Source organism: Phlebotomus papatasi, chromosome 1 (assembly GCF_024763615.1).
Source record: "Phlebotomus papatasi isolate M1 chromosome 1, Ppap_2.1, whole genome shotgun sequence".
NCBI lineage: Eukaryota > Metazoa > Arthropoda > Insecta > Diptera > Psychodidae > Phlebotomus > Phlebotomus papatasi.
Genome location: NC_077222.1, coordinates 44,751,700 through 44,774,975, shown reverse-complemented (window position 1 = coordinate 44,774,975; position 23,276 = coordinate 44,751,700). Strand labels below are relative to the sequence as shown.

Sequence of the window (23,276 nt, the reverse complement as noted above, 5' to 3'; positions counted from 1 at the left end):
CTCAGTTTTTAGTACTAAAATTGAACGTAATTCGCTGTTTTTTGTAAATAAAAATAAAACCAAAACGGAGGTAAAAATCAAAAAATAAGAGAATTGAAATGGTTTTTACGACCTTTGTAAACTTTATACGGACTAGAGGTCCAGATGAATTCTGGCGGAAGAGGAAAATTTTTAAACTTTCAGCTGTAAGTCCAAATTCTCAATTTTCTCATGCAATTATAACCTCAAATTTTGTTACCCGGACAGCATTTCTTGGGGCGAAGGAGAAATTGTTACTCTCTGGCCATTCGAAATGTTCACCGAGCACTTCAGTATGCCACAAAGGGACGGAGACTGAAGAAGAGAGACATGAGTGACCTGTGGTCAGCCAGAGTAGCTGCCGGATGTGAACAACATGGAATATCTTTTTATACATTTATGGAATCCTTGCAACGAAGCAATATTTTGTTGAACAAGAAGGTCCTATCTGAATTAGCAACATGGGAGCCACGAACATTTGAAGCTATTGCGCGTATTGCACGAGAAAAAGCAGAGATTGAAGGACTACCAGATGTTAAAAACCAGCATGTCCCATCAGGCGTTATTACAAGAGGGATGATTAAGTAGAAACTTATTGTAAACTTCATTTTATTGAGTAGGAATTATAATAGAAATTACAAAATACCCAAAGATTTTTCCATGACAGCGTGTGGCTGACGAAGATGTTCACTGAATTCTGGAGTGCTGAGAAAGTCCGTAAAATCAATGCAGAGATCCCTTCCAGTTAGAGAGTCGAGTGAAGCATTGCTAGATTGGAGAAAAGGCAATCTACCAACTTTCTTCACGGCCTGGATCTCCATGGACATTTTAAGGGGCGCATGTAGACCCTCCCGATTTCTCAAGATGTTCATATTCAATGAATTATGATGAGCATCGTAGTTCTCCTCGGAATCCTTCAGAGGATGAACAAAACTAATCTGTCCGGAACAATTCTTGTCCAACGGAGCAAGATGCCCTTTGGTTACGTCGAACGACTCGGACATCGCAGGCTTCACTTTCACAGAAGGCTCCATCATATCTAAGGGTAATTTATGGAAGTTAGAAGAATATTTTTCACGAAAGAATATTATTTTTTACAATTTTGTTGTATTTTAGTGTGAAGAGTACGAATGACCAAGCGGTTTTAGCAAAAATTATTGACACTTACTTGCATGCCATTGCAAAACGTCAAGTTTTAGTAAAACTGCGTAAAAGGTAAACAAAAATAATTTCAGCAGAGCTCAAAATCCTTGTGTGAAAATTTAGTAAATTGAGCACTGTTATCCATGGATTCCAATTTAGACACACTGTGCAAAGAGATGTAAGACATTCCAGAAACCATTGTTTACCACATTTAATCCCTGACAATTGCGTTTTTTGCTTCTTCAGTATGGACAGTCCCAACACTGAAGGATGTTTGCTAGCAAACGGGCAGGGATTGTGCATCCAAGCCAGAGGCAAAGCCGCTTCTCCAGAGTCTTCTGGCATCCTGGTAGCCTTGTCGGAGCAAGCTTCAAAATTGGAACCAAATAGCAAGCCCCCCACAATCATTTTGGACTACAGTGATATGTGAGTTTTGCAGTATGAAAAACGATTTACGAGATAAATGATTACAAGTCCTTTTTGTTCTTTAGGACGTGCTTTATTCAAAAACATGGTGTCACCACAGCAGTCTATCGGAAAAAGAAGTAAAATATAGCGTTGTTCAAGAGAGAGGTAAAATCACACTTTTGTATAAGTTATTCTGAGCCGCTGCAGTTTTTTCGTGGCAAAGATTGAACATGTAAAAATTAGCTTCATGGTGAGAAGAATAAAACATATAAGGAGGTATATGAGGTATAAAAACAGCTGTGAGAATCTATCCACAGACCACAGAACAGTATAGAGGAGATCATCTCCATCAACAACAGCATATCCAAAACCAATATTGCGTTCTCCCATACGATAGCTACACGTTGGCACCATAATCTCCAGGAAGGTCTCATGGCTTTCCCGTAAATCAAAAGAATTTACAATGTGACGCTCAGCATTGGCATTAAGCGGATGGGCCCTCGTAAATTCAGTAAATTTGAGGGATTTCCTGATAAACAGCGACCTATGCAGATGTCCAGTAAAAATGACATGAGGTTTCACATAGTGCAGCACACGCTCCTGGAAGGCGTCGTTGTAGAAGAGTAGCGACATGTGACTAACCACGAATCGTTTCTGAGCACTATATGGGGGTTCAGGTGGGGTTGATGGCTGCGGAATTTCCCGTGTAATACGATTGGCCTCGAAGAAATGTAAATTGTGGCGGGAATAGGTGTGTCTGGTGTGAAAAGTGCTCCTGAAACGATTTAATTTCGTGGGAGTCACAATCTCGCCATTTTCACCGCCAATGTCATTGTCACCAGGTACATAAATTTTCTGGAAAGAATTTGTTCAAATTAGATTTTAGATCTTGGAACTTGAATTAGATTTTTTTTTTAGTTTACAACTCTTCTGAGTAATCATAATTAGGTTTAAAGCTGTCTACACATTAGACAAATTATTGAAATAATAGCATTTCAAACTGACATTGAAAAGAAACTTCAATATTGAAGCGAATATTGAAACCAATATTTCAATAATTGCCTACACACTGAACAAATTAGCTTCAATATTAAAACTTCAATATTAAAAACACCAGTCTAGTCAGGGATTCACAGATCTTCTGGGATTTTCTTCCGTATTTTGTCAAGAACACCCAAAAATAACCAAGTTGGTCAGAAGATTTCTCCAGCTTCCTCCAGCAAATTCCAGATCTTCTGGGATTTTTTTAATATTATGTCAAAAACCAGTCAGATACGTTCGTCGGTGGTCAGAGGATTCCTGGAACTTCCTCCAGAATCCCAGATCTTCTGGGATTTTCTTGTATATTATGCCCAAAGCACTTCAGATTGGAAACAAAAGCCAAATAGAATTAATAACTTGAATTCTCACAGACTTTCAGGATCATGCTTCGTATCATACCGTAGGAGAGTTTACCATCGCTAGCAAAAGGACTGGATGGCCACAACCACAAGCCTTCGTTCCCTCTGTAGGATTCCAATTATTATTATGATAAAATTATACCTATATGAAGTGCTTTGGGCATAATGAACAAGAAAATCCCAGAAGATCTGGGATTTCCTGGAGGAAGCTCCAGGAATCCTCTGACCATAGAATGTATCTGAAATGTTTTGGGCATAAAAGTCAAGAAAATCCCAGAAGTTCTGAGATTTTCTGGAGGAAGCAGATGATTAGTGTTGACCAAGTTAGGTTCTTGAGGAGATTGAACAAAATATATAACCAAATTCCAAGAATCTGGGATTTTCTGGAAGAAGCAGGAGAGATGTGTCTTGACTTGGATTTTGATCTTGGATGTGTTTTCATTCATGAACAAGGAAAATCCAGCAGTTCTGTGATGTTCTGAAGAAAGAAGATTCCTGACCATTAAAAAATATTGAAGGAAATATCAAATCAATTTGATATTTAGAATTTTTTTGAAATTTTATTTCAATGTGACTTTGAAATTTTTTATTCACATAATTTGGCCTAGTTTGTAGCCATTCAAAATAATGAAATAAAATATTGAATAAAATGTTCCACTTTGAAACAAATATTTCAATATTTGCCTACACACTGGACAATTTTTTTTCAATATTGAAGCATTTACGTCAATAAATCTTTGCAATGTGGAGGCAATCCTTGTCAATATTTCACATTGAAAAGAAATATTTCAATAAATTATGTCTAATGTATAGCCAGCTTAACGCTAACGACCAAGGGCGTACCCAGGATTTCGGTTTTAGGGGGGGGGGGGCTAAATCTCAAATTTTGTTGGCGTTTACACAATTTTTATTTTGAAAAAAAAAGAAATGTAACAGTTTTTAGAGAATTATTTGATATTTTTATTTAACGAAAATTTACACAGGGTTACGAGGGTCCAAGAAGACTAAAAAACAGATTTTTTTCCAAATTTCTTTTCCAGCATAATTAAAAATTATTTAATTCAAGTCCTTAGACATAAAAACAAAAAGATTTAAACTATTTGCTGAATTTTAATTTAAAAATTTTCAAAATTCAGCCATTAAGCTATGGTGTAAAATTCAAAAATCCTATTCTTCCTCCAAAAGTTCAAATTTCATTTTTTTTTTTCAAAATTCCTTCGTTCAAGGACGTGGTGAACCCAATAGGGAGAAGCGGTTGAAAATTAAAATGATGATGATGATCAAGGACTGGTTTAACTCTTTCGTCTCCTTTGGGACACTGGGTACCCATGGAAACAACAATTTTTTTAGACTATCTCGAATCGATAAAAATCCGATTCATCCGGATAATTACAAACTATAAGAATGTCCAAATATAAGATATTTTTTGCAGGATCCTAATTAACTCTTGAGCTAAGATATTCTTGGTCAAAAATCGTGAATTTTCGATTTTCTGCTTCCTTGGAGATATTGTGACTTTTTTTTGATATTTCTAGACCAGAATAAGGAAAAACCTCTCGGGGCCAACAATTACAGATTACATAAATTCGAAAAACTATTTTTTCTTAAATTTTCAAAAAACTTGTTCAAACTTGATGGGTACTCTCATCCGCAAAAATCTAGAGGTCAAATGTAAGGTTATCCCGCCATTGCTCGCCAATGCCCGCCATTTGCTTTTTGACACCAAAAACCTTGTATGAAAATTCCAAGCGGGAGCGACATTTTTGCCAATATGGCCGATAATTTTGACATTTGGCAGCGAGGGAGATTGCTTTCAAGGAAGTTTTTCCTATTCTTCCTGAGGGCCAATTTTTGAAAGTCTAATGGACTCTACACATTAGAAAAATTTATGTCCATATTGAAGCAAAGAAAAACTCTTTAATATGGACATGAATTTCTCTAGTGTGTAGAGGCCATAACTCGCACCCGCGAGCTCTTTAGTGGCCGAGAGAAATTGACTTGCACACGCCACAGATTCAAATCCTTTTGTAACGACTTCTTTAAAACATAAAGTACTCGTTGCACGTACTATAGAATTTACGGGGTGTGCGAGACAATTTCTCTCGGCCACTAAAGAGCTCGCGGGTGCGAGTGAGAATTTCAAAAATTAGCCCTCTGATTTTGGTGAATTCTGATTGTCCAGGAAGTGTCTTTTATGCTTTTGAGAAAGCTTAATGTGTCTACAATAACATCGTGTTGAAAGAAATGTGTTTTAAAGTGTTATGTGTAAAATATTATGAGGAATCTGTTGGCAAGCAGGAGCTGGGTGTCTTTTTTAGCACTTCCTGGAAATTCCACAAGATACTGGTCAATAATTCGCCTTGTTTTAGTTATCAACATCGTACAGGAGTCCTTTGACACGCACAAATAGTTTACAAAATCGATAATATTGGCTTTGGGAAAATTGAAGTTTATATCCTTTGTGTTCTTTTGGGGACGAGAGTTCCCATGAGTTTTCCAATTTCCCAGAGGAGGAGAAAATTCTTTCTCTGTAAAAGTATCATATTTGACCACTAAGACTTACAATAAAGTGAGTTTTACTGAAATTCATTCGCTGGATATGTTGTGGTCCGGAAAGAGTTAACGGGTTTAACTCATTAGCTAACAGGAAATATTTGGCTTTTGGATTTCGAATGAACTTATTTTAAGAAATCTTGTCCATTAAATGTAATTTTTTTTTTCAAAAAAGTCTCCGAATTCCAAAAATCAGACCCTACAACTGAATTTTTAAAAGAAAATTTCAGAATATATATTTTAACCATTTAAGGACGAGACCCTTTTTTCTGATCGAAAATCAATAATAAAAAAGAAACTAATAAACAAAATTAATTAAATGTTTTACATCCAGCCTTGAACAATCCAACAGAGTCTGATTCGGTGTATTTTTTTGCTTTTATGAACGATGGGGACAAAAAAGCCTAAAAATTTCAGTAATTTTTCTGACGATACCAATGAATGATAATTTTCAATTTCTTTTTTTCAAATTTCCTTTTCTCAAAAGGGTTCTGCGTAAAAAAATGGAAATATAAAAAAATAATAAAAATTATTAGTATGGTCATTTGAAAATTCGTCGCTTTTGAGCTTAAATATTTACTATATAGCAAATAGTTAGAGATTCCCAAAAAATATCCTAGATTCCTAGAATCTTCTATTTTACGATTATGTACAAATATTAGAGAGCAAGAACTTTATTTAGTCAGGAAAAAAATATTTTCTCTATGGGACACAGGTGACCCAATCGTCCTTAAAGGGTTAAACGTTGTACTTTTACATGCCTAAGAGCTCGAATTAAATAAACTCTTTATCTAACGTCAAAAAAACAAATTATTTCCTATTATAAAATAAGTTAAACTAACTTTAACCATGGATTTTTTGTTGCTTTGATAACAATTCATTTTGCAAGGTAAAACGTGGTACAAAATACGCCGAAAAACATAATTTTGTATTAAATCTTCCAAAAACCCAATTTAGTTTTTTTTTTTAATCCTCATAAGTTCAAGAACGGGTTTAACTCTTTCCGGACCGCAGCATATACTGCAAGCCAATTTCACAATTATTTAATCAAAAATATCTAAGCTCAGGAATTAATTGAGGTCCTACAAAAAATATCTTACGTTTGGACATCCTTATAGTTTGTAATCATCCAAAAGAATTGAATTTTTCTCAGTTCTGAATAATTAAAAAACACTGTTTTTCACTGAATATTCATATGCTGCTTTGGGTACTCAGAGTCCCAAAAGAGACGAAAGAGTTAACTCATCTGCTAACAGGAATGATTGGTTTTTTTGAGGTCAGATGAATCTAATCTGAATAATCGTTAAGTATTCACGAAAAGTAAGTGTTTTCAATAAATGTTTCCGACAATCAGGTCCTAACGGCCGAATTTTTAAATTTTTTATATAGAAATATCAAAAATATAGTTTATATGTTATGCTTTTTATATATACCTAGAGGAGCTTGAATTAAATAATTTTTTTTTATTATATTGAGAAAAAACTTGCTTTCTTCTCAATAACAGTTTATGGTAAAATGTTGATACTAAAAACGATTTTTAGAGGACTCAAGGACGAATTTTATAAAACAAATTCTAACCTTATTTTTACTTTCTCCGTGGCTTTTTAGATTTTCGTTAAAAATTCTTAAATATCCTTTAATTCTGTGAAAAAGATTACGTGACAACTTTCCTTCTTTTCGAAAAATATATTAACTGAAATTATGTAATAAAATGAAAGCAAAAATAATTTCGAAATATTTGCCCATTTTTACACTTTTTTAATTTTTGAATGTAGTGCAGTGGGGGCAAAAACAGCCTTATCCTGCCCCCCCCATTGGGCTTTTAATTGTTTTTGAGTTTTTATAAGGTCATTTTTGTATTGACACTGTACAAATGAGCTGTAAAACATCAAATTTGAGAAGTGACTAAATTTGCAAATTTAAAAGTAATAGAATTTTCATGAGTTTCGATCTTTATGGATAGAAAAATTAAGGCTAATTTTGGAATTTTTTTTTACTGAAAAAACTTTTTTTTTTGCTGACCAAATATATTTTTTTTCTTCTCATTTGTTTTAGTCTTCTTTGACGCTTCTTCTGCCCCCCCTGCCCCTAGCTCGGTACGCCCATGCTAACGACTTTTTTTTGTAAGAGGAATTATTTTAATTTCAACATATTTCATTTACTCTTTTTAAAAATTACAAATATTTAACAAATTGGAGTGTTCAGAAAAGATTTTAGTTGTGTAAAAGGATCTCTTCTAAAATGCGCTTAGTATCATCCGGCGAGTAAACTTTATGGCCAATAGTACGAGAATCCGTAAATATTTCGTGATCATTGCCTCCAGGATCAGTTTTGTCACCGAAAAAATGGATTTCTTTGTAGGCACCATCTTTGATGACAAAATCTAGGCAATAGGTTTTGTCCCAACCACGTGGGAATACGTCGAAACTTATTTGACCACCTATGCTATATGTTAGGTCAACATCTGCAAATTCTTCGCGAAGATTTCTTATCATTTTCTCCCTCACGCCATGCTTCCGGTCGTACTCTGCAAAAAGTTGTCTCTCATTCCAACTGCATTGTCGTCCAACAGGGCAGATATTCATCATTCCATTGCGAAACTCCAGAAATGTACCCCTCTTTATGGGAACTTCTAAGTCAGCCAAATAGCGCAAAACGTAGTTAATAAACCTCTGAATTGTAGCCTCTCCCAAATGATTTATTAACGATTGCTTTCCAACTTCTATGCCGTTTTTGATTTGAACAAGACCATTCTCAGGAAAAATATAATCAAATTCTTGCAGAATCTTTTGGCCATTCAGTTGCTCAAACATCTTGTCCAAATCTGCTCCACCAACAATCCCAATAGTTGCTCTTGGCCTGATACTTTCATAGAGGAATGTCTCGAAATTTGGATCTATCACAGATCGTGGGAGTGTCAATGTTCCATCCACATCAAACAGAAATAGGATCTCTTCTCTCTTCATACTCAAGAAATTCTTAGAGGGCTTTGTTTTTTTTGTAAACAAGTTCACAAAAATTTTACTGGGCGACTGCGATGAATTGACAAGCGTACGTTGTCCAATTGACATCTCAACTTAATAAAAATTTTCCCGCTTCATAGCCAATTTATATCATTTGATAAACACAATCAACAAGACAAAAAAAATAAACTTACCATAATACTGGAGTCTGTGTGAAAAATATGGTGAAATCGCCTTAAATAGGCTGAGTATTCGTCATTTGTGGCCACACTGCCCTCATCAAAGAGATCACCCAGAAAGGGAATAATTTGTGGGCGGGTGTGATCCAGAACTTCCCTGAATGTCTTTTTTAAGTACCTACAAACATACATTTTTGCATAAGGATCACGGTCTATCTTATCGTACAATTCTCGTGCTTACCGGTCAGAGTCATAGATTGCAATAGGATTATAAAAAGCCGTGTCAAAAGTCTCGCCAATAAGTTGAGGGTCAGCCACAAGTAGAATCCTTGTGCAATTGCCTAAAAGTAGATAGAATTTCACTGAAATAACATATTAATTCATCCAGGCTATTTATTGTACCGCTTTGGCAGGGGATGGATTTCCATGAGAATGATTGAATTTTGTAGACAAGGAATTCGTTGTAGAAGATAATTGCCAAAGCGATGATTCCCAAAAATTTTCTGCCAAATCTGCAGAAAGTTATAGAGGATTAATATACAATGCAAATTGACTTGAAGAATATTCTGAGGACTCACCTAGGGGATAAACCTCGAAACGCCATTGCGTTGGGTAAATTGATTACACCTGTTCTATTTTCTACATCATCGAATTTTCTTATCTCTTCAAACGGGACGGATTTGGAAAAAAATATCGTGGAGCTCAATGTTTATTGAGCTCCATAAATAGTAAACAAGAACTCAAGATGTAATAGCCAAAATGCTTACAAGAACAATGATTCACAATTTTACTTTCAGTTTTGGTATTTTTCCACTTTTTTCAAATTTAAATGTAAAATCCGAAATTATTTAAATGATTGAAATCAGGGGTGATGATAACTTCTTTTTGAGAGTATCGAATGTCGATTATAAAAATTTTAAATAATTTTTATGGGTGCTGGAAATCTTTATCAACCGTCACATTCTTATAAGAATGGTGTAAATATGTGGCCCAATAATGTTTAAAAATATTTTATTCATTACCAGATGCAGATTTATCGATACAGTATAGAAAAGTTCCATGTACATCCCATCATTACAAGTCATATAAAAAGAATTGCTTTACACTCAACTCTTCGTTATCCAGCACTTCGTTATCCGGGTGACAGCTGCCAAACACTGGCGGTTGATGTATTCAAAATTATTTTCACTAAACATGATGTTTGTCCAGAGTGAATTAAAGTATTATTAACATTGTATCGAAGTTTTTAATACATAATTGTGATAAAAAATGAAACATAAGGACACCATGAAGAAAATTCTGTGTTTCTTTGTCAGACAGAAAATAAATTCATACTGCACAAAATAGAAAAACCGTTGATCATTCAAAAAAACTAAATGTCATTTTGTCCCCCACTCAGCCGGATAACGAAGAGTCTACTGTATTTCATAGAGTCCTATCAGCACTATAATCTGCAGTTGCTTTATTCTTCTAATATTAGTGCAAATTATCCAATTTCTGTACAGTGCTGTCTCTCTATATGCACACTCTCTATATGCACAGCTTTTGTGTCGGTTGTATTCAAAATCAATTTGTTTACATTTTTTGACAAAGTAATAAAGAAAATTATTTTCTTGGTAACTAATTTTTCTTGTTTTTAATTTTCTTAATTTTATTTTTTCTGTCTCATTATATTTAAAATTGGGGCCAATCGGAGGACATGAGATTTTGTTAGGATTATAGTAGGTGAGATTGTTAGGAATCTCACCTAATAACACGGGAAATTCTAGAACAATAAAAAAATGATAATTTATTAAAAGAAAGAAAAAAAACCGTTGAGAATTTCAAAAAAAGTTGTGCATATTCAGAGAGAGAACTGTCAAAAAAAGTACCCAAACTGTGCATATAGCGAGACAGCACTGTATATTTTTATTTTTTTTCATTGCAATTGGAATAAAATTATTGCTACAGTGCTGTCTCGCTATATGCACAGTTTGGGTACTTTTTTTGACAGTTCTCTCTCTGAATATGCACAACTTTTTTTGAAATTCCCAACGGTTTTTTTCTTTCTTTTAATAAATTATCATTTTTTTTTATTGTTCTAGAATTTCCCGTGTTATTTTAAATATAATATGAAACAGAAAAAATAAAATTAAGAAAATTAAAAGCAAGAAAAATTAGTTACGAAGAAAATAATTTTCTTTATTACTTTGTCAAAATGTAAACAAATTGATTTTGAATGCAACCGACACAAAAGCTGTGCATATAGAGAGTGTGCATATAGAGAGACAGCACTGTAGCAATAATTTTATTCCAATTGCAATATCTTCCAAAACTTAAGATTAAGTATTCGAGCAATTTTAATTTTCATGCACTGACCTCTAGCGGAATTTGGGGAAAAATTTGCTTGAGTCTGTCAAATGCCAAAACAGTTTTAAGAAGTTTTTCGTGCTGCCCAATTTCTGCGATTTATTGGGGAAAATCCCAGTGTTTGCCCTAAATTTAGAGAAAAATTGGTAGAAATTGTACTAATGGCTGCGATGAAGATATACTCCTTGGCCAGAACCGGTAAGTTTTTTAGAATTTATGCGAAACGTATCTGTGAGGTTATGTATTGTTATGTCATCAAAGTGCGATCAAAATAAATACTTTTGAATAAATTATGATATTTTTTTTGATAGGCCATCGGTTCCTGGGTGTAACAGCTCAACTGCGTCACTGTTCATCTGTTCCGGCACCCACTTCTACGGGTAAAGGAGGAGGAAATTATGTGTATGTGAATGATAAACCACCCAGTATGGAATGGGGTGATATCACAGAAAGGGCTGCGGCAATTATGTTCTGGACTGAACTTGCACGTGGAATGGGAGTTACTCTGGCTCACATTTTCAAGGAACCCGCTACTATAAACTATCCATTCGAAAAAGGTCCTCTGAGTCCTCGTTTCCGCGGTGAACACGCCCTAAGGCGCTATCCCAGTGGAGAGGAACGTTGTATTGCGTGCAAATTATGCGAGGCTATTTGCCCAGCTCAGGCTATTACCATTGAAGCCGAGGAACGTGCTGATGGAAGTCGAAGAACCACCAGATATGATATTGATATGACAAAGTGCATATATTGTGGTTTTTGTCAAGAAGCTTGTCCTGTGGATGCCATTGTGGAAGGACCCAATTTTGAGTTCTCAACCGAAACTCATGAGGAGTTGCTGTACAATAAAGAAAAGCTCTTGCTGAACGGTGACAAGTGGGAGTCGGAGATTGCAGTGAATATCCAGGCAGATCATCTGTATCGCTAAGTCCGACTCAAATGTTTTGTGGTATGTAGTTTGGAATGTTATTTAAATAAATAAGGGAATCCTTTTTAAAGTTTTTTCTGGGGAGGATTTTGTGGGCAAAAAAAAATTAAACGCCCGTCAAATAATATCTGCAGATATCTTTAAGATTTCTGTAGAGAAAATCTACACCTCTACAGAATATCTGCAGATAAATTCTGTAGATATTCTTACGAATTTTATTTGGGCTTGGGACAAAATTCGTCAGAATATTTCGGCAGATTTTCTGACGAATCTCTAAACGAATTTCTGTAGATATTCTGTAGATTTTTTCTACATTCCAGACTTTCCAGACAAGATGTGTCAGAAGAGATGGAAAAATTTTTCACTGAAGTTTGCAAAATTCTATAGAGTTATTCTTAGTGATATCACGGTGTTTATATAAAATAAAGAATTCTGCGACGCCGTGTTACAAGTAGAGAAAAGTGAAGTGAAAACTTTAAACACAGTGTCGACCAAAATGTCGTGTTTTTGTATCATTCGATTGGCGATTTTTAAGAAATTAGTTTTTGCTCGCAGTTTTTTTACTTATCTAAAATGTGTACTCGGTAATGCTTGTTAAGCAGAGCATACAATTTTCTTTATAACTTCTACAGTTTCTTCATAAATCAACAATATTTTTGTGAAGTAATGGAGGTTATGCAGATTTTCTAGGGAGAAATTCTGCCGAGAATCTGCAGATTTTCTCTGAATGTACTAGAATATACCGTTAAAATTCAAAAAAACCTCCGAGTAAAATCGGCAGGTAGAGCAATGATTTGACGGGCGGTGCAGAAAACTTCAGTGGATTTTTCTAGTACCCCCTTCAAATGTACATTCAGCAAAGTATTTTTTACCGTGTAAACAGACGGAATTCCCACGGGAATTCCCATGAGATTTTCCATTCCGGATGGGAATTCCGGATGGAAATTCCCATATTGAACTGTCAAATTTTTACCATCTGCTCTATGCGCCTCTGGTGGACTTCAAGCGCAACACAAAAATGCTCCGAAGATTTGAATTTCAAATTGTGTTTTTCCGAATATAAATAACGGAATGTGTATTTAGAAGATATTTTAAGTACTTTATTTTATTAAAGTGGCTTTATTATACCACAATGATATTAGTAATATTATCTATTAATACATTTCATGGAAAATCTTTTAAAATTTCTCGAGAAATGATTAGAAACGTTGTTATAGCGTAAATATCTTGTCAAAAACCCCCAATTAAAGTGGATAAATCAACGACAGGCTTTGGATATCTTTGCTGATAGGACCTATTGATTAATTTTCGTTTAATTGTAGTGCTGATAATTTAAAATTTTTATAAAGTGTTGGAAGAAAATGTATAAAATATCCCTGGGTGACCAAGCAGTCAATTCATTCGGAACAGAGATGTTTACAAAAATTAGTTAATTGTATAATAATTGAATACAAATTGTTTTAAAAAACAAGATGACTGTAAAATATTTTAAAATTTTATTTCCAAAAAAAAGTAAACAATAAAAAATATTGAAGTAATATTTTATATCCGAAAAGGCAGTTTATATGGTTTCTGGCTATAATTTTCATCAGTGAACTTCGATAGTTCTTACTATTCTTTGTATTTTCTTATCTACATTATTATATTCTTTACATTTTTTAATAATGGGATTTATTGAAAAAGATAAATTTTGAATCTGCCTTTCCAATCATTTAAACCTCTTCTGAAATGTTATTGATGAATATTTAATTTAATCCAGAAATACTAATCCTTTCAAAATTATTATAGTATTATTATTCGATTTCAAATTTGCTTTTAAAATCAATGTTTTGATCACTACAGGAGATTTTACATGTTTTTTCATATATTATTTGCTTAAAAACACTCCAAATTAAATTTTCGGAATTCTCCGGAAGCAAAAAGCTATCTCGAGCGAGATAGCTTTTTTCCATTTTAGAAAATTGAATATTTCACCCTCCAACGGAAAATTTCCATTTGAAATTCAAAATATTTCAAGACATTCGGGCAGTTTCGTGCACTTTTGCAGAGGGCGCTTGTATAGCAAATTTACCATTTGCTCGTGGGAATTCCCGTGGAAATTCCGTCTGTTTACACGGTTAATGAAAGTTGGAATACGTTTCTATATTCCCTGAAATATTTATAAGTCTGATCCTGTTATCCTAACAGCTGTTTTCATCGCTAACTCTTCATAAGAAATGCGCATTTAAAATTTATCGCTTTAAAAACATTTTATACATTTAGCGGCTTTTCAAAAATGATTTGAAAAATAGGCTCCCGAGTAGCCAAAAATGCATTACAATGTTCGCATAATCCTATTACATAATGCATAATTGATTTTTCAAAAACGGTATTTTTATAATTAGAAAAAGTTTCCTCTAAGATCTATCAAACTCAAGTTTCTTTCAAAAAGTCAGCATAATCGTTAAAATGATCAAAATCAGCTGAAACAAAAACAACTTCTCCATAATTTATTGAAATAGGGTAAATTAAGGTAATTCAAAATCTGCTTTAAACCGTGTAAACAGACGGAATTCCCACGGGAATTCCCATGAGATTTTCCATTCCGGATGGGAATTCCGGATGGAAATTCCCATATTGAACTGTCAAATTTTTACCATTTGCTCTATGCGCCTCTGGTGGACTTCAAGCGCAACACAAAAATGCTCCGAAGATTTGAATTTCAAATTTTGTTTTTTCCGAATATAAATAACGGAATGTGTATTTAGAAGATATTTTACGCACTTTATTTTATTAAAGTGGCTTTATTATACCACAAGGATATTAGTAATATTATCTATTAATACATTTCATGGAAAATCTTTTAAAATTTCTCGAGAAATGATTAGAAATGTTGTTATAGCGTAAATATCTTGTCAAAAACCCCCAATTAAAGTGGATAAATCAACGACAGGCTTTGGATATCTTTGCTGATAGGACCTATTGATTAATTTTCGTTTAATTGTAGTGCTGATAATTTAAAATTTTATAAAGTGTTAGAAGAAAATGTATAAAGTGTCCCTGGGTGACCAACCAGTCAATTCATTCGGAACAGAGATGTTTACAAAAATTAGTTAATTGTATAATAATTGAATACAAATTGTTTTAAAAAACAAGAAGACTGTAAAATATTTTAAAATTTTATTTCCAAAAAAAAGTAAACAATAAAAAATATTGAAGTAATATTTTATATCCGAAAAGGCAGTTTATATGGTTTCTGGCTATAATTTTCATCAGTGAACTTCGATAGTTCTTACTATTCTTTGTATTTCCTTATCTACATTATTATATTCTTTACATTTTTTAATAATGGGATTTATTGAAAAAGATAAATTTTGAATCTGCCTTTCCAATCATTTAAACCTCTTCTGAAATGTTATTGATGAATATTTAATTTAATCCAGAAACACTAATCCTTTCAAAATTATTATAGTATTATTATTCGATTTCAAATTTACTTTTAAAATCAATGTTTTGATCACTACAGGAGATTTTACATGTTTTTTCATATATTATTTGCTTAAAAACACTCCAAATTAAATTTTCAGAATTCTCCGGAAGCAAAAAGCTATCTCGAGCGAGATAGCTTTTTTCCATTTTAGAAAATTGAATATTTCACCCTCCAACGGAAAATTTTCATTTGAAATTCAAAATATTTCAAGACATTCGGGCAGTTTCGTGCACTTTTGCAGAGGGCGCTTGTATAGCAAATTTACCATTTGCTCGTGGGAATTCCCGTGGAAATTCCGTCTGTTTACACGGAAATTGAAATTTTTTGCTACTCCAAATGGAAATGTCATTGTTTTCATGATAAATACAGTACTCAATTCTTATATTTATATATTTTCTATACCAGTTTCATTATGTAGTATTAATTTTGCTCCAAATAAAGCGAAAATTCATTCATATTCACAAATTTTAATTTGTTAATTTCTCAGAAAAATTTAATGTGTACCTTTTCACCATTGAATTTTTCATAGATCGACCACTTCTAATGAAAATCACAATAATGTGACTGTTGTTTATTTGTTTCGTTTAACATTTATGTCATATTTCTGGCTACTTTTAGGTGAATTAAGTGCTAATCTTTATTGTTAACGGTACGTGAAGTTTTTAAATGTATATCTATTTTGTGAACAAAATGGGTTTTTTCCTGAAATGACTGCAAATGCTTCAATAGGAAACCCCGGAAATATGATTTTTTTTAGAGAGATTTTCTTTTTGTTTTAGACGAGAAATTAGAAACGACCAGGAATAAGAATAAATCCTGCACTCAAGAGCAACTCAACAAGGTTTTGGAAGCCTTTCGTCGCGGTTTCACTTACACTGTTTGTCTCCAATTGGAAACACTTTCCCTTGTCTCCATTTGGATAAGTTTGTTTCCAATAGAAGCGTATTTCACTCACGTATTTTTCTTGTATTTCAGAAGCTTTCAAATTATATCTCAGGAATTTTCTCTAAACAGTAACATTCTAGAACAGTCAAGGAGCAAATTTATGTAATTCTCTTCAGAAAAACTATGAACTTAATGTGTTGAATCTTGTGGCAAAGTTAAAGCGTCTGAAAATGGTTTTGAATTAGGACATTTTATTTTTTCCGGTGAATTTTTCAAAGTACAAAAAAAAATTAAATAATTCCATTGATATTTTTCACACTACTGCATTCAGTTGCAGTTATAAAGATTGGTACTTGAATAACATTGCTGACAATATATTTTGCTGTGTTTGATCCTCCGCCAATTTCACTAGACAACTGATTTTCTTCGTCCACAATATCTTGAATGCTAAAATTTTCAATGCTGACTTCCTGAACATTATTTGAATTTTCTTCCCTGTCTATGTGAATTTGATGAACAACCAGGGGATTTAATTCAGCCTTGGTGTATACTACTGCTTCTTCTTTAGTTTGTCTAACAACATTTTCAGGGATGTTTTGGTTGGAATTTTGGGGATTTTCATGTATTTTCAAATGTGTTTTGAGATTCCCTGAAGAGTAGCAGCGCTTTTGGCAAATTGGACAAAACAGTGGTTTCTCTTCTGAAAGTGAATTAGATTTTTTTTTAACAACGTTTTTGTTAAGAAAGAATATTGTACTACTAGAGTACCTCTGTGAACTCGCATATGTTGATTTAGTTGACCCTTGGTTGTGAATCTTTTCTGGCAATTAGCATGAGTACATTGGAATGGTTTTTCACCGGTATGCGTACGAATGTGCGCTGTTAGATCAAGTCTAGCAAAAGCTTTGCCACACATCCCACATTTATACGGTTTAATACCCGTATGTGTACGATTGTGCGTTATAAGGGTGGATGAACTAGCAAAAGCTCGTCCACAAGTCTCACATTTATATGGTTTTACACCACTGTGTGTCCTCATATGGAGGGACAAGTTGGAAGATTGCACAAATGATTTTCCACACGTCCGGCAGACATAGGGCTTCTCACCCGTGTGAATCCTTCTGTGGCTAGTTAAAGTGCTTTGGTGGGTGAATTGTCGTTGGCACACGCCGCACTTATACGGTTTTACTTTACTATGCGTTTTCATGTGGGAATTCAAAAGGCGGGAATCAATAAAGGTTTTCCCACAGGTATTGCAAATACATGGACGTTCTCCGGTGTGTTTTCGCATGTGAACAGACAATGAGTGGGCGTCGTAATACCTACAAAATAAGACTATATTTTTTTTTCAATTTGAAGTAAAGTTAAAATATCCCTTACCCTTTGCCGCAAACCGTGCATAAATGCTTTTTGACTCGTTGTTCTCCACTATGAGTCCGAAAATGTCGAGTTAAGCTTCCCATTTCTGGAAAGCCCTTATTACAAATTTTACATTTGTTTGGTTTATCCGTAAAATGAGTTTTTATGTGCCTTTTCAGCTGAGCAAGAGCTTTATCAAAATTAGACTTTAGGATTTTGAAGTGAATTATTGGATATAGAATAAGAGATTTCACTTACTGGGTACTTCCTTTTTGCAGGCTGAACACTCTTTCTTGCCATTTTTAGCATGGAGGGAATAATGAATTTGCAGGTCACTTTCTACTCGGAATGATTCTTTGCATTCAAGGCACTTGAAAGCTAAATCTTCACTTACATCTTCATCTACCTTTTTAGCATTAGAACAGTCATCTTCTTTTTTAATCTAAAATGATATTATTAAAAAAAAAAGCTAAATATATCTTGGCATTTTATATTAAGCATCATAAGACTACCTGATCTTTTAACTTTATCTTACATTGTCGACTACCTGGAAAGATAAAGTGCTGTTATGTAATTTTTTGAATAAAATACTAAGTATGATGTATCTTACTTTTTTTTGATTCGACTCTAATCTCTTCAGCCTTATTTTCTGTGTAATGTTCTTTATATTTAGGTTGAGTTTTAGAAACTGTTTCCGTTACTGTAACTTCTTTTTCTGAATTTTCGTCTTTCTTACTCAGATCTTTTTCATTCTGGTGTTTTCTGGAAATTTGAATAACTTCCACTTCCTGACAGACTGGCATATCTATAGGACATCTCAGAACGGTATTTTCTGGGTCAATTTTACAGTCAACACTACAGTTTGATTCTTCGCTTATTTGGGATTCCACCTCTGGAAACAGTTCTGACTGTTCAGACAAATTCATATTTGAATTACTTTTATCGGTGGGTATTGATGATATTTTTACAGATTCTTCAGCAGAAGTAATGCTAACAAAATGACGCAATGTTACTTCAGCCATTTCTATTTGATTTTTAAATTCAAATATTCGACCAATTTGCATTGAACAATTTAAACAAATAAGTGGCGGTAGAATATCTCCAATGCGTATCTGAAAATTGATCAATATGCATACGTGTAATATATTTAGAAAGGCATCCATTGTCCACTGGGAATCTGAGCATAAGGAAAACAAAGGCAACATCTTACATGAATGTTTGCGAAATTCATAAGCATTTCTACTAAATTTTCTCCGTTTTCTTCCACAACGAAAATATCTTGCAATTTGTCGTCTTCTATGAGACAACATCGACAAATTGTATGTAGTTTAGATATAATTTCTTCAGTATCCTGTAAATCTGGTACATTTGGTGAATCAATTTCAACAACCCCTTCATTTCCTTTTAAAACAGATTGTCCACTTTGTATCACATTGCTTTCAATTGGAACTGATTGTTGATCTATTTCTTCAATCAACGATGCCTTTTTTGAGATAATTCCACTACTGTTCGGGACAATACGAATGAAATTGTTGTAATTGTTTACGAAATCCATCGCAATTCTATAACTTTACACACGATCTATGACGTCATGAACTGAGCAACTTTGCTGTCAAATCATTGTCAGATCATTTTGTGATTTTTTAGTGCGGGTGCACGCGAATTCTTTAGCTTTAGGACATTTCTTATTAGTTATTGAGAAAAAAAAATTGCAAGTTTGTGCATATAAAGAGTACAGTTATAGTGACAAATAGCATATTTAAAGAATTGAACATTATAATAGAGGATATGTCTCATAAAACATCAATACCAGACAGGTAAACAAATGCTCAATTCCTCGTGGTGGTTGCTTAAATTTATGCCCTGCTGCGCCTCTTACAGGAATTTAATCAAAGTATCATACATTGAGAAATTATTACGGCATATTGGCGTAAAAAATACATTGGTTTCACGTGTCTCAAAATAAATATACAAATTTTAAAATTAACGGATTTGAGTTGTACATTTTACACAATATTTTAATCCTCTATGTATGAGCGCTTTGAGCCAATTCGGCCAATTCATTTCAAATTGGAAAAATGTACTGATCTTTTGTGTTGATGCTTTTTAGAAATTGAAATCTGTTTATTTTAATCCATTGTTTATTTTAAGCATTTCAAATGAAAATATTGTGAAGAGTTCACCAACCGCACTCTTCTTTTACATAAGAAAATAAAGCAATGAAAAAGAAATGTTATATAGAGTTTGATTTTTTTCTTTCTTCTTCAGGTGGTTGAATTATTCTAACGTGGGTCGTCCAATTGAAGGATCACCGTTGATAGCTTTCAAAACACCTCTGATGGAAGTGAGTAGTATACATATTAGAAACAGACAATTATTTGGAAGAGAAGCGACATGTGAAAAGTAGAGTACCTACCTTAAATTCCAGAAATAAAATTGAAGAAACTGAACGGGGAACTCCCTTAATTTTCACAATATAAGAACTTTATAATCCCCAAGAGTAACATGTGATTGTTACAAGAATTAATTACTGACACTGAACCTTGTAAACATAAATTCTGTTAAAGCCTTATCTAAATTGATGTCGTAAGTGGAGGAATAAATTGTCCACACATTGCTCTATATGGCTGTGGGTGAGGTAGGCGCTCTCTTGGGAAAAACACAAAATTTGTATTCTCTTCCGAATAATAACATAAGATGGAATTAAGTTTTTATCTTTTGCGTCAATTTCCGAGAACTGTATCTCCCATGATATGGTTCTTCAGACAACAGCAACAAAATGGCATAAATGCCTCACTCTCGAGATGAACAATATCAGTTAAATAAGATGGAATGCATGATATTTTCTTGGTTGTCTTGTAAATGCGCACCACTCGAAATCATTTCTGCTATATCAATTTCTATGATCTTAATTAATCAGTAGATTATAATGATCCAATAAAGTCTAGTCGGTTTGTCTGATTCCCTTGAAATGTCCTTAGCTAGCCCAAATTGTTAGAAATTGAGTCAGCCCAGAATTCATAATGTGATTGAGTGACCAAACTTTCTCAGCAGGACAGTATAATTTTGTACAACTGAGCTAAAACTAAGATAAAGAAAATTTACTAATTTGTGAGGATAGTGAAATTTTATCCTTTTGTTGTCCCCGTATAACTATAATTGGTCTCTGTGCAAATAAAAAATATCAGCCTAGTTTATTTTGAAGGGTAAATTATATTTAGATAAAGGAATAAAGGCTGTAAGAGAATTGAGTAAATTCTAAAAAAATCCATGAAATTAAATTATAGTATAATTATTAATTAACTATAAAAAAATAATATTTTTTATAATGTGCAAGATTCTTTTTAGATCAATTTACTAATGTCGTTTTCAAGAGATAAAATTTGAGTTGAAGATGTGCTTCATCATCTCTTGTGGAATCTTCATACAATTTTGCGAGTTATTGCATTAAGATAGTGAGGAATTGCAGTAAAAGTCGTAGAGTAAAAATTATGTTTATTTCCACAGTTCAATTGTTATATCTTCATTATGTACGCATAGAAATAACAAACACTCTATTGAGACGTGCCTCAGCATTAATGGGCAGTTTTCAAAAGGGATGGATGCGAACTGACACAGGCTTTTTATGTCTTCAGAGACAAAAATGTAAAATGATAAATACAATTCTTTAATAACAATAGTGTATTACTTCAACAAACACAAATAATATGATAACTATTAAACTCTTTTATTTGTCAATTCAAATTATGATTTTTAAGTTTTTTCTTTCTCATTAAAGAAATTAAAACTTTCCAAATGATCGTGAACAAAAATGTACAGAAATTATGAGATTCAATGGACCACATCGTCGTGATGATTTCTCAAAGGTATCCAGCTGATTGAAATGCAAGAGGCCCATTATCGCTGTCATCATTGGATTTTTAGAGTAATGCCTTGTGTTTTTCAGACGGAACGTATGCTTAGAAGCGAAATTTAAAAAACGCAGAAATTACAGTTAGGTGCTAGCTATTAACGGAAATATCTTACAAATATTTATTTTGCCCATTAAATGTCTCCAATGGCTGTAGTTCTTTCTCTCAAACACAACAAACTCACTGGGAGAGAATATTTCGATGGGTAAAAACTATTGAATTCATCACATTCTTTTCATCCCACTCGTGGCTCTTTCTTCTTCCCATCTTACTATTCCTTGTCGATTGTGATGATTGTGAAAATTAGAAGGGATAGAGTTGAAATTTTTTCGTTAAATTCTATTTCTAGATCAAGTTCATAACATCTTAAGCTCTTATCTATCATCACAAAAACTCTTTTAGACAATTCATTAATTAGTTATACTTAAATTAAATTGACTTAACTGTGTTATCACACTTGCACATTAAAATTTTAATATGATTCACATTAATTGTCACTGGTGAGAGTCCAAATGTGTAATTTGTGTGTTTGAATCATTTTATATTCAAAATTTGATCTATTTGTTGATAAAAAGGTAGACTTGGCCCGCAAAATTTGATATAAATTGATTTATAGCATTAATGCGAAAAATTAATGCGAAAAATTAATTTTCTAATATGAAAAATATTTATGTTTTAGGTAAATTAAACTTATTTTTGCAGGCCAAGTCCACTTCTTTATCAATAATTAGAAAAACCCAAAATATTAAGTGACTCAAAGACACAAATAACATATTTGGACAGCGACAATTAATGTGAATCACATTAAAATTTTAATGTGCAAGTGTAATAACGCCGTTTCTTTGCTTCTATTATATATGGCTCAATTTATTGATGAATATCGAACTTTAAATAGAAGTAATAGTCTATTAATTTCGATTTATACAATAGTAACGGACATTAAAATAGAATCACAAAAAATGTCCGAGTAATAAAGGAGGAGAAGGATCTAGGTCAAATCCGTGTTTCTTATTATTCAAAAAAAAAAATAGTATCACTTCTGTAGAACTTTCTTTTTATTTTGGGGTGTAACTTATTTCTAATGGTTTGCTCAATTTTGAATTTTAATCAAAATGCATTATGAAAATATGTAAAACTTCTTTTATTAAAACTAACTCCTTACAAATTAATAGATGATATTGTTAAAACACAAATTCTATTAAAAAGGTGCAGAATAGGGGCGGTAACGCTATTAAACACGTGTTTACCGCTGATTGAATTTAAATTCTTTATAATAACCATTACACAAACACCAAAATTAAAAAAAAAAAAAACGTTTTCTCTCATTTTCAAACATTTTTTGGGTTTGTCCAGAGGAATATTTGTATTTTATCTTTATTGGTAACTTATATAATAGCTCCGGAGGCAGCCAAAATCCCGAATGTTCAAAATTCTGAATGGGATGAAATTATGTGGAGGATAATGTGTAGAATAATTTCCAAAGACACAGAAAATTTTCCTTTACCTCCAGCAAACGCGGGTGCAATCGTGGGACTAGCTATGACAGTTTTAAGAATTCGGGATTTTAACGTTCGGAATTTTGGCTTTTGAAATTTTGTCTTTCAGGATTTTAGCCGGGACCCAATTGTTCATGGTCATAAAGAAATGTTCGTAAAAATTAGTGAATTCGCTTATTTATTAATAACGAAAATACCTGATTTAAAAGACGATTTTT

At 33.1% G+C, this 23,276-nt stretch overlaps 8 protein-coding genes across 9 annotated transcripts in view; 4 read left to right on the top strand and 4 right to left on the bottom strand.

The window, feature by feature from the left end:
• Positions 1-15: 15 nt before the first annotated feature.
• Positions 16-663, top strand: LOC129798447 (39S ribosomal protein L20, mitochondrial). Its single transcript, XM_055841596.1, has 2 exons — positions 16-185; positions 247-663. The coding sequence occupies exons 1-2, from the start codon at positions 99-101 to the stop codon at positions 604-606; spliced, it is 447 nt and encodes a 148-aa protein (XP_055697571.1). The 5' UTR covers positions 16-98; the 3' UTR covers positions 607-663.
• On the bottom strand, positions 611-1,183 carry LOC129798448 (proteasome maturation protein). Its single transcript, XM_055841597.1, has 2 exons — positions 1,117-1,183; positions 611-1,057 (listed from the first exon to the last, which is right to left on the bottom strand). The coding sequence occupies exon 2, from the start codon at positions 1,053-1,055 to the stop codon at positions 654-656; it is 402 nt and encodes a 133-aa protein (XP_055697572.1). The 5' UTR covers positions 1,056-1,057; positions 1,117-1,183; the 3' UTR covers positions 611-653.
• On the top strand, positions 1,135-1,848 carry LOC129798450 (uncharacterized). Its single transcript, XM_055841600.1, has 3 exons — positions 1,135-1,339; positions 1,408-1,587; positions 1,653-1,848. Exons 1-3 carry the CDS (start codon positions 1,305-1,307, stop codon positions 1,708-1,710), a joined length of 273 nt encoding a protein of 90 aa, XP_055697575.1. The 5' UTR covers positions 1,135-1,304; the 3' UTR covers positions 1,711-1,848.
• LOC129798442 (metallophosphoesterase 1 homolog) lies at positions 1,639-9,430 on the bottom strand. The gene is made up of 5 exons (XM_055841589.1): positions 9,243-9,430; positions 9,067-9,176; positions 8,906-9,005; positions 8,680-8,842; positions 1,639-2,424 (listed from the first exon to the last, which is right to left on the bottom strand). Exons 1-5 carry the CDS (start codon positions 9,266-9,268, stop codon positions 1,741-1,743), a joined length of 1,083 nt encoding a protein of 360 aa, XP_055697564.1. The 5' UTR covers positions 9,269-9,430; the 3' UTR covers positions 1,639-1,740.
• On the bottom strand, positions 7,638-8,659 carry LOC129798443 (phosphomannomutase). The gene has a single exon (XM_055841590.1). The coding sequence runs from the start codon at positions 8,591-8,593 to the stop codon at positions 7,736-7,738; it is 858 nt and encodes a 285-aa protein (XP_055697565.1). The 5' UTR covers positions 8,594-8,659; the 3' UTR covers positions 7,638-7,735.
• A 1,603-nt stretch (positions 9,431-11,033) lies between the features above and the next one.
• Positions 11,034-12,002, top strand: LOC129798440 (NADH-ubiquinone oxidoreductase subunit 8). Its single transcript, XM_055841586.1, has 2 exons — positions 11,034-11,211; positions 11,325-12,002. Exons 1-2 carry the CDS (start codon positions 11,175-11,177, stop codon positions 11,936-11,938), a joined length of 651 nt encoding a protein of 216 aa, XP_055697561.1. The 5' UTR covers positions 11,034-11,174; the 3' UTR covers positions 11,939-12,002.
• Positions 12,003-16,523: 4,521 nt separating this feature from the next.
• LOC129798438 (zinc finger protein ZFP2-like) lies at positions 16,524-19,248 on the bottom strand. Its single transcript, XM_055841582.1, has 7 exons — positions 18,862-19,248; positions 18,262-18,763; positions 18,164-18,198; positions 17,910-18,093; positions 17,673-17,841; positions 17,061-17,614; positions 16,524-16,992 (listed from the first exon to the last, which is right to left on the bottom strand). Exons 1-7 carry the CDS (start codon positions 19,204-19,206, stop codon positions 16,583-16,585), a joined length of 2,199 nt encoding a protein of 732 aa, XP_055697557.1. The 5' UTR covers positions 19,207-19,248; the 3' UTR covers positions 16,524-16,582.
• Positions 19,249-19,254: 6 nt separating this feature from the next.
• LOC129798439 (RNA/RNP complex-1-interacting phosphatase) overlaps positions 19,255-23,276 on the top strand; it is a 16,298-nt gene continuing 12,276 nt past the window's right edge. For both annotated transcript variants that reach the window (XM_055841584.1, XM_055841583.1), the window contains exons 1-2: positions 19,255-19,468; positions 19,920-19,995. In XM_055841584.1, coding sequence (XP_055697559.1) covers positions 19,440-19,468; positions 19,920-19,995 — 105 coding nt within the window. In that variant the 5' untranslated portion in view covers positions 19,255-19,439. The remainder of the gene's footprint in view (positions 19,469-19,919; positions 19,996-23,276) is intronic.